The 8,836-nt window shown below is 42.4% G+C and overlaps 1 protein-coding gene across 3 annotated transcripts; it reads right to left on the reverse strand.

The window, feature by feature from the left end:
• Window positions 1-469: 469 nt before the first annotated feature.
• LOC102414919 (cytochrome b-c1 complex subunit 7) lies at window positions 470-5,534 on the reverse strand. 3 transcript variants are annotated; one of them, XM_006061118.3, is made up of 4 exons: window positions 5,446-5,534; window positions 2,341-2,412; window positions 1,336-1,502; window positions 470-681 (listed from the first exon to the last, which is right to left on the reverse strand). In XM_006061118.3, exons 1-4 carry the CDS (start codon window positions 5,462-5,464, stop codon window positions 604-606), a joined length of 336 nt encoding a protein of 111 aa, XP_006061180.1. In that variant the 5' UTR covers window positions 5,465-5,534; the 3' UTR covers window positions 470-603. The 3 variants fall into 3 exon arrangements, with proteins under 3 accessions (XP_006061180.1, XP_044784484.1, XP_044784483.1); XM_044928549.1 differs by lacking the exon at window positions 5,446-5,534 and adding an exon at window positions 4,840-4,904; XM_044928548.1 differs by lacking the exon at window positions 5,446-5,534 and adding an exon at window positions 4,192-4,340.
• Window positions 5,535-8,836: the final 3,302 nt, after the last annotated feature.

The raw sequence follows: 8,836 nt of genomic DNA on the forward strand, positions 1-8,836 counted from the left end.
CTGGCAAACTAGGGGGTGAATCCTCTCTCCTTTCATTCAGTAACTTTCAAAGTGTGAGAGCCAGTCTGCTGCGCTGTTTATGTATGTTATGCTAAATCGCTTCAGTCGTGTCTGACTCTGTGATCTTATGGACTGTAGCCCGCCAGGATCCTCTGTCCATGGGGATTCTCCAGGCAAGAATACTGGATGGAGTGGGTTGCCATTTCCTTCTCCAGGGGACCTTCCCAACCCAGCGATTGAACTTGCATCTCTTATGTCTCCTGCACTGGCAAGAGGATTCTTTGCGACTAGCGCCACGTGGGAAGCCCCGTTCTATTTACTTCAGATAAAACAAAGTCCCTGGTGTTTGTTTCTTGCCCCATTCCATCCTTGCAAGGAAGGCCCTGCTGGGGCTTCGAGATATCTTGCTAATCTACAGTAGCAACATAAATTCAGTAGTTATTCAGAATAAGGTTTAGAACTCCAAATCTCCAACAATAGTTATAATATTTATTTAAAGTAATACATTTACAGCCCAAATAGTTCTACATTGTACACTTCAGGTTTAACCAACTTCATAAAAATACTTGAGAACAGCCGTATCCACAGATTTAGATTACTGAATTATTTCTTTGCCCATTCTTCTCTCTCTTTTCTTTCCCGAATAACCTCTTTCAGATACGGTTCAAGGTAGAATTTATCCTAAAAAATGAACAAAAGAAAAATAGTACATGCCATCATCATATATTGATATATCCCAAATATTCAACAGGTATTAAACAAAAAAAGAAATCTACAAAACTTATTTCCAACTTAAGAAAATATATTCTCAAGCAGACTGAAAACTGTCTGCCTTTCACTTATGTAAAATGCCACAAAAATATTGTAATAAGCTGTTCTGATAGGTTATCAGAGGGTCTGTCAAAGAGAAAGAAATGAGAGTCTACAAGGTTTGGCCTAGTTTCAATGCAGTCCAAGGGGTGAGGGATTGCTTCAGCCTTTCTAGGAGCCAGAAAGCCACTAAAGGGGCCGATCACATAAACACCACCCTTTCTTCATTCGAGGAGAGTGCAGAGGGAGAACCTGGCCTGGGAAGGTGAAGACCTGGATTCTACTCCTGGATCTCTATCTCAGGGATGTGTTTAGTGATCTGGAAAGTCACTTCATCGCTAGATCTCAATGTGTTTCTCTCTAAAACAGAGCTAACATTTGCTCTAACCTCACGAGACTATCATAAGGATATTGATCTGACACAACTTTAAGAACTCTAAAGCACTATACAAATCAATGTCTTCTTTGTTTCTAATATTCAGCCCTTAATGGCCAACATTATCAAATACACAAAAATTGTCCTACCTCCTCATATTTTGTCCACTGCTCTTTAGGCAGGATTTGCTGCCTCATGCTGAGGTCCAGTGCTCTCTTAATGCGAAACACTCTGTCATTATAAAGGTTCTCAGGAAGCCTTCTTATGGCTTCTTTTACATCGTCATTCTCATATATTGTGTCATCTCGCATTAAGCCTATGGTAAAAAACAAGAGTTAGAATGAATATGCATCTTGAAAATAACTTTTTAAAAAATAAGTAAAATTTTGACTTATAACTTAAGTCATTAACTTGGGTGATATATCCAGAAATAGTTATGATGGAAACTCAATGCCATTTCACATACAATAATGGGTTATTTAATGGATTATTTCTTAAATGGTATTGTGGAAACAATGAGTCTTTTAAAATATATTTCCACAAAGTTCACATTTTATCTATAGTAATTTTAAAAACATTTAAAATGTCTACTGTGTTTTTAAACACATATCAATAAACCACATCTCTACCTTATTATAGTTTGTAATTCTGAGCTCGAGGAATTAAAGAACCTTAAAATGACAGTGTACTAAGGAACCATTAACATTTAACGATGCTTCCATCAGGCTTCAGTTACAAAAGACGAAGTTCACTACAAAGTATAAAGTTCCAAAAAAAAGTTCAGAAATCAACTAACTGTAAAGACAGCAGACAATTTTCACATTTGAAAAATCTCTACTTTCAAAGTCCACATAACTTAAATTTTAAAATGCTAAGGAGAGGAGCTGAGAGAGGGAACATATAATAAGGAAAATGTTCTACTCTCATATTTCAAGAACATAAATCATGTCCACCTCATACATTTGGGACAATTCCATCCCTCTCTTCTCAATAATAAAAAGGAAATGGATTTAATAATAAAATGTGACTTAATTTTAAAATTTAAGGTCCACAGGTACAAAGAGTTCATGTATTCTGAGGATCCATAATAACTCCTACAAAAGCACTATACTCAGAAAAAGAAGAAAACAAAATAAAAAAGCACAAATACTCACCCAGTTTATTGAACCCGGCAGCATTGTAATACCATTTTCGAATACCTTCCAGCCACCTGCTTGATGCTGAAACTGATATTGTCACACTATTAACTGCTAATAATCCCACTTAAGAGAATGCAAACACAGGAAGGAATTTCTTCTAAAAGCATATACTCTATATATTGTACGTAAAAACTGCTTACTTGGTCTATCAGCAAAAGTGATTGCAGGTAAAAATTGGACAGTAAGGAAAAAGGATAAACTCAAACACCTGAAAGACCTATAGGTATGATTACAGTCCCTCATTATCTGCAAGAGACTGATTTCAGGACCCCCCTCATATATCAAACTCCAAGAAGCTCAAGTCCCCTATATAAAATGATACAGTGTTTGCATATAATCCAAGCACGTCTTCCTACTTTAAATCTTTTCTGGGCTGTGCTTAGTCGCTCAGTCACATATGACTCTTTGCAACCCTATATGGATTGTAGCCCGCCAGGCTCCTCTGTCCTTCAGATTTTCCAGGAAAGAATACTGGAGTGAGTTGCCATTTCCTCCTCCAGGCAAAATTCCCAACCTAGGGATCAAACCTGCCTCTCTTGAGTCTCCTGAGGGATTCTTTACTACCACCTTAAAACAATGTAAGAGCGATGTAAATACTTGTAAATCGATGGCCGGAGAAGGCAATGGCACCCCACTCCAGTACTCTTGCCTGGAAAACCCCATGGACGGAGGAGCCTGGTAGGCTGCAGTCCATGGGGTCGCTAAGAGTTGGACTCGACTGAGTGACTTGACTTTTACTTTTCACTTTCATGCATTGGAGAGGGAAATGGCAACCCACTCCAGTGTTCTTGCCTGGAGAATCCCAGGGACGGGGGAGCCTGTTGGGCTGCCGTCTCTGGGGTCGCAGAGTCGGACACGACTGAGGCAACTTAGCAGCAGCAGCAGCAAACAGATGGCTGAGAGCAGCAAGTTCAAGTTTTGTTTTTTTGAACTTTGTGAAAATTTTTTTTCAAAATATTTTCCATCAGGAGGTTGGCTGAATCCTCCAGTGTGGAACCAGCGGATATGAAGGGCCAACTGTACTGCCACTCCAGCTTTTCAAAGTCAAGCATCCCATTCCTTTATGTCCCCTTGCTGCCGTTAGAATTAAAGGAGTAGGGGACGGAAAAGAAACTGGGAACTTCTCCATCATTTGCAATTTCAGAAATAGATTCCAGGAAATAACTCTAAACTTTTCAAGGGAGTTGGAGTTGTATGAAAAGATGAGATTTCAGGATACACTAGCAGATCTAAATGACCCCCATCTTCCAAAACTTTTATTTGACATTACTTTTATTTCACTTGGCTACTCTCTTTAAAAATATATGTATTTCTGGGAGGGTTTTGATCCCATATGGACTAGTAAAAGAAGCACATTTCCCTCTTCCCCAGCAGCTAACTTTCCATGGAGGGAATGAATTATTTCAAAGTGTATGAGGAGAAACAGGTAATGTTAAAACTCTTTCCGGAACAGAACTGAGCTTGATGGGCTACCCAGCAGGAGCTAAAGGCAACATGACAGTGTCTGATGTTTACAGGAGAGATGTGGTACAGAAGAGGAGGTACGGAAAGTTTAAATTTCCTTTTAAAGTTTTGTCTTAGGGATAGTCCCTAACCAAGGAAGGAAAACCAACTCTCTTTTGATTCAACCTCTTAGACATCACAGCTTTGGTAACTCTCTTTGGAAACTAAGCACCAGGTGCATAACGTTGCTTCTGAAGTAACAACAAAGCGTCAACAATCTACAGGCACACTTGTAGGAGAGAATTACTTGAAAACATATTTACCAGTGATCGTAATAATGTTTAATGTTCAGTGAACACTTACCATGTGCCAGGCACTATTCTATTTGTTTTACTCCCATGCATGAGTTACTTACAACCCGCCCGTCCTTGCAAAAGAGCAATAAGTATTACATAAATTATCCCATCCAAGATCAGAGGCAGCCAGTGATGGAGCTGAGGCCAGGTCTGTGTAGTTTCCAAACACAGCACTGAAGCACAATGTCTTCAGTAGTCTAGTTAAGGAAATAATGAATTTTTCAATGTCTCCGCCACTCCCCCAAAGCTCAAGGTCATTTAGGTTAACGAATTTTTCTGGCAATCTGGTGTTTCCTAATAGCTTCACAACTGCTGGGGGTACATTAATAGGGACCAACATTTTTTTAAAAAGCTAGGAGGTGTGTGTGTGTTCAGTCGCCTGCGACTCTTTGCGACCCCATGGACTGTAGCCCACCAGCCTCCACTGTCTATGGAATTTTTCAGGCAATACTGGAGCGGGTTGCCATTTCCTACTCCACAGGATCTTCCCCACCTGGGGTTCCAACCCGCGTCTCCTGCACTGGCAGGCGGGTTAGGGACTGACAAAAAGGGGGTGGGGGGAAGGAGCGGGGAGGGGACTGTATTTTTTCACGTTGTTTAAATATTCCAGTAATATCTGCGTCCTATTCCATAATAAACACATCTGTTCCAATACCTAAAATAGATGCAAATGTCTCCAAATCCAAAGACCAAGTGGATGTTCCAGATAAGACAAGGTTATTAAACTGAAGCTTCGCCGTAACCCTCACTCACTCAGCTGCCTCTAAATTCCCTGCTTGAGAAGCGCGAGAGAGTGCAGCGAGGCTTCCAATCCCGATTCCTCCGGCTACTTCGCCTCAGTTATTTTACCAGCCTACAAGGAAAACTGACACTGTCCTCCTCGCGCTGACAGAACGGACCTAGCTAATGCAAACGACAGCGCCTGGCTCACAGTAAATGCTCGGTTCACTTGGGTTGAGAGCCACTAATTATCTCCTGGTGCCCTTGAACTTCTTCTAAGGTCGAGAGGAGAAGGGCTCAGGGCTCGAGCATCCGGAGCGCGAGGGTTATGGGGGCCACCGCGAGCACCTTCACCAACAGCCGGCTCTGGACACTGAAAGGGAGTGGGCCCAAGGCGTCTCTGAGGTGGGCTGGAGCCGCCTCCTTCCCTCCCGCCATAAACTTGGCCTTTTATACCCAGCACAGGGAGAGGAGCAAGTTGCTGCCGAGTATAAAAGGTTCAGCGCGGCGATGCCCGCCAGGCAGGCCGCCCCTCACTTACCAGCTGGCCGGCCCGCCATGTTGACCTGACACAGAAGCGTTGCCTCCTGGGTAAGTCCTAGAGGTCAAGTAGGGCCCAGGGCGCAGGCGCGTTGCGTCACGTCGCGAGGCGCGTAGGGGGCGGGGAGACGCTCACGCAGGCGCAGTTCTGGCGGCCAGTCTTTGGGCTCTGAGGTCCTGCACCTGTCGGTCACGATTATGCTATTCTAGTAGGCGTGGAACCGCGATAGGTTCCCTGCGACAAGGTGGGGGAAAAACACTAGGCGAAGAATTAGAACTGGAGAAAGAAATGTCAACCCGCTCCAGTATTCTCGCCTGCAGAATCCCATGGACAGAGGACCCGACGCAAAGAGACGGACACGACTGAAGCGACTTAGCGCGCACGCAGGCAAGGAATTAGAACACCAGATCTTTAGTCTGGCTTCTGTTACTGACGAGCTCTGAGAGGTTGGACAATAATAACTGCGCCCTTTGTGTCAAGCAACACGCTAAAAGTTTTATGGACTTATTTTCATTTCATTCTAAACCTGTAAGATAAATACTGTGATTGTACCCATTTTAGAGAAGAGGAAACTGAAGCTCTGAAAGGTTGCATAAATTGTCCAAGGGCACTTAAACTAGGAGGAATCCAGATTCACCTTACAGAATCTGACTCGAGATAAAATGTTGTTGTTCATTTGCTAAATCCTGACCGACTCTTTTGCAACCCCATGGGCTAAAGCCCAGTCAGGCTCCTCTGTTGCTGGAAGTTCCCAGGCAAGAATACTAGAATGGGTTGCCATTTCCTTCTCCACAGGATTTTCTTGACCCAGGGATCGAACCCGTGTCTCCTGCATTGGCAGTCAGATTCTCTACCACTGAGCCACCAGGGAAGCCCGAAAGATACAACTTTGGCACTCCTTGATTCTAGGGCCATATGCTACACCACTGATCCAGGGGAAACTAACCCTCTCTCACCTTCAGTTTCTCCAGCTGAAGTTCAACCTCAAGCCATTTCAGTGATAGTTTTGTTAAGAACAATGTAATACTAAATTTGAACTGCAGCAGAATTTTAATGCAATTTTAAGGTAAAAGTGCATTTTAAAGGTTTTAGTCCAACTTAAGTCTAAAGTGTAAAAAACTAGGGACAGCAGGATCACAAATTGTTGAGGTAAGAATTTTACTAAAGGTTGCAGAACAGAATAATTGGTTAATTTGTGGGTGAGGCAGGCCGAGGGGACAAGTCAGACCATCTCTTTACACCTTTTATCAAAATAAACTCCAGGTGTATTAAAGAGATTTAAAAGTATTTTAAAAACAACAACAAAATACCCTAGAGACAAACAGTCGAGTTCGCTTACGATGTTTGATGCTTACTGAGTTGCTGATGAACTTCTACACCACTACTGTCTTGGGCCGCTCAGTCTATGGTAACAAAATACCATAGACTGGGTAGCTTAAAAAACAAATTTACTTTCTCACAGTTCTCTCCAGTTAGAAGCAGAAGAGCAAGGCGCCAGCATGGTCAGTTTCAGTTGAGAGCTCTTTTCCAGGGGCTTGTATAGGGTGCCCTTCTTACTGTGCCCTCACATGGCAGAGAGAGCAAGCTCTTTTGTATCCCTTACAAGGACACTGATACCATCATGAAGGTCCCATGTTTATAGCTTCATCTAAACATACATTATCTCCCAAAGTTTTGCAGTTTGGGCAGGGGGAGTGGTGGTGGGAGGACACAATTCGGTTCATAGCAACTACCCACCAGAAACCGCTTGTTTTCTTATGTCCTAAGCTGAGATTTGGGGCAGTATAGAATGCCATCTAATTGTAAATTTGAAAGGTTTAATAGTCTTAGTCACAATCCAGATCTAAAATCTTGTTGGCTTCTACCTTTTTTTTTTCCTCTGTGACACCACAATTTCTTGTATTACTGAGCACTATATGCCGTACAAAAAGGTAATGAATGCCTCCTCCCAGACTAGATTAGCCAAAGTGAAGTTGGAAGATAGGAAGAAATGTAGTACATTTGTAAGCTGGCAAATTGCCTTACAAGAACTCATTAAATTGTTCTTCCCTACACTTCAAGTTTGTTTGCTGGTTCCAGGGTGAAGGTGACAAGAGAAGGAAAACCTTTTCAAGGGGTTATACCCAGGACTGTCACAAAATCCAGCCCCTAAAGGTATTAGGATGAATCACAAGCTGGAATCAAGATTTCCTGGAGAAATGTCAACAACCTCAGATACGCAGATGATACTATAATGACAGAAAGTGAAGAGGAACTAAAGAATCTCTCGATGGGGGTCAAAGAGGAGAGTGAAAAAGTTGGCTTAAAACTCAACATTCAGAAAACTAAGATCATGGCATCTGGTCCCATTACTTCATGGCAAATAGAAGAGGAAAAAGTGGAAGCAGTGGCAGATTTTATTTTCTTGGGCTTCAAAATCACTGTGGATGGTGACTGCAGCCATGAAATTAAAAGATGTCTGCTCCTTGTCAGGAAAGTTATGACAAACCTAGACAGCATATTTAAAAGCATCCCTTTGCTGATAAAGGTCCATATAGTCAAAGTTTTGGGTTTTCCAGTAGTTGTGCGGATAACAAGAGCTGGACCATAAAGAAGGCTGAGCGCTGAAAACCTGATGCTTTCAAATTGTGGTGCTGGAGAAGACTCGAGAGTCCCTTGGACAGCAAGGAGATCAAATCCTAAAGGAAATCAATCCTGAATATTCATTGGAAGGATTGTTGCTGAAGCTGAAGCCCCAATACTTTGACCACCTGATGGGAAGAGCGGACTCAATGGAAAAGGCTCTGATGCTGGGGAAGATTGAAGGCAAAAGGAAAAGGGGGCAACAGAGGACTCTGCTTAGATAGCGTCCGACTCTGGTTAGATAGCATCAGCAACTCAATGGACATGAATTTGAGCGAACTCTGGGAGACACTAGAGGACAGAGGAGCCTGGTGCACTGCAGTCCATGGGGTTGCCAAGTCGGACACGACTTAGTGACTGAACAATAGGTATTAAGCCTAGAGAGCCTGGACATTTGCTGATAGCCATTAGAATTGATTAAAAAATCATTTTTTATTTTCCTTCTGGCATATGGCAGGATTGCACTTCTCCATCCCTAAAGATAGACATGCCTATGTGATGCTTTGACAAAGAAAAATGTGAGAAATTTTTAACAGCAATTTTTCACATTCCTTTCCCCTTCCATAGATGGGTTACATTCCAGACATGGTTGAAACTCCACCAACCTCCGTCACTCAGATAATGTGGAATAGAAACTATTTGGCCCCAAGTTGGACATGTGTGAGATTAAAAACGTCTCTGATTAAAAACGTCCACATTCTAAATCATATGTGGTTTTAGGGTTGTTCATTACAGCAGCATAGCTAGCCTGTTCTGAGTGGGTAGTTAA

Source organism: Bubalus bubalis, chromosome 15 (genome assembly GCF_019923935.1).
Source record: "Bubalus bubalis isolate 160015118507 breed Murrah chromosome 15, NDDB_SH_1, whole genome shotgun sequence".
Taxonomy (NCBI): domain Eukaryota; kingdom Metazoa; phylum Chordata; class Mammalia; order Artiodactyla; family Bovidae; genus Bubalus; species Bubalus bubalis.

Coding starts and splice junctions, on each gene's coding strand:
- LOC102414919 (XM_006061118.3), bottom strand. Junction 1,503..2,340: donor TGCCGGGTTCAATAAACTGG/GTGAGTATTTGT, acceptor TTTTTACCATAG/GCTTAATGCGAGATGACACA. Junction 682..1,335: donor AGTGGACAAAATATGAGGAG/GTAGGACAATTT, acceptor TTCATTTTTTAG/GATAAATTCTACCTTGAACC.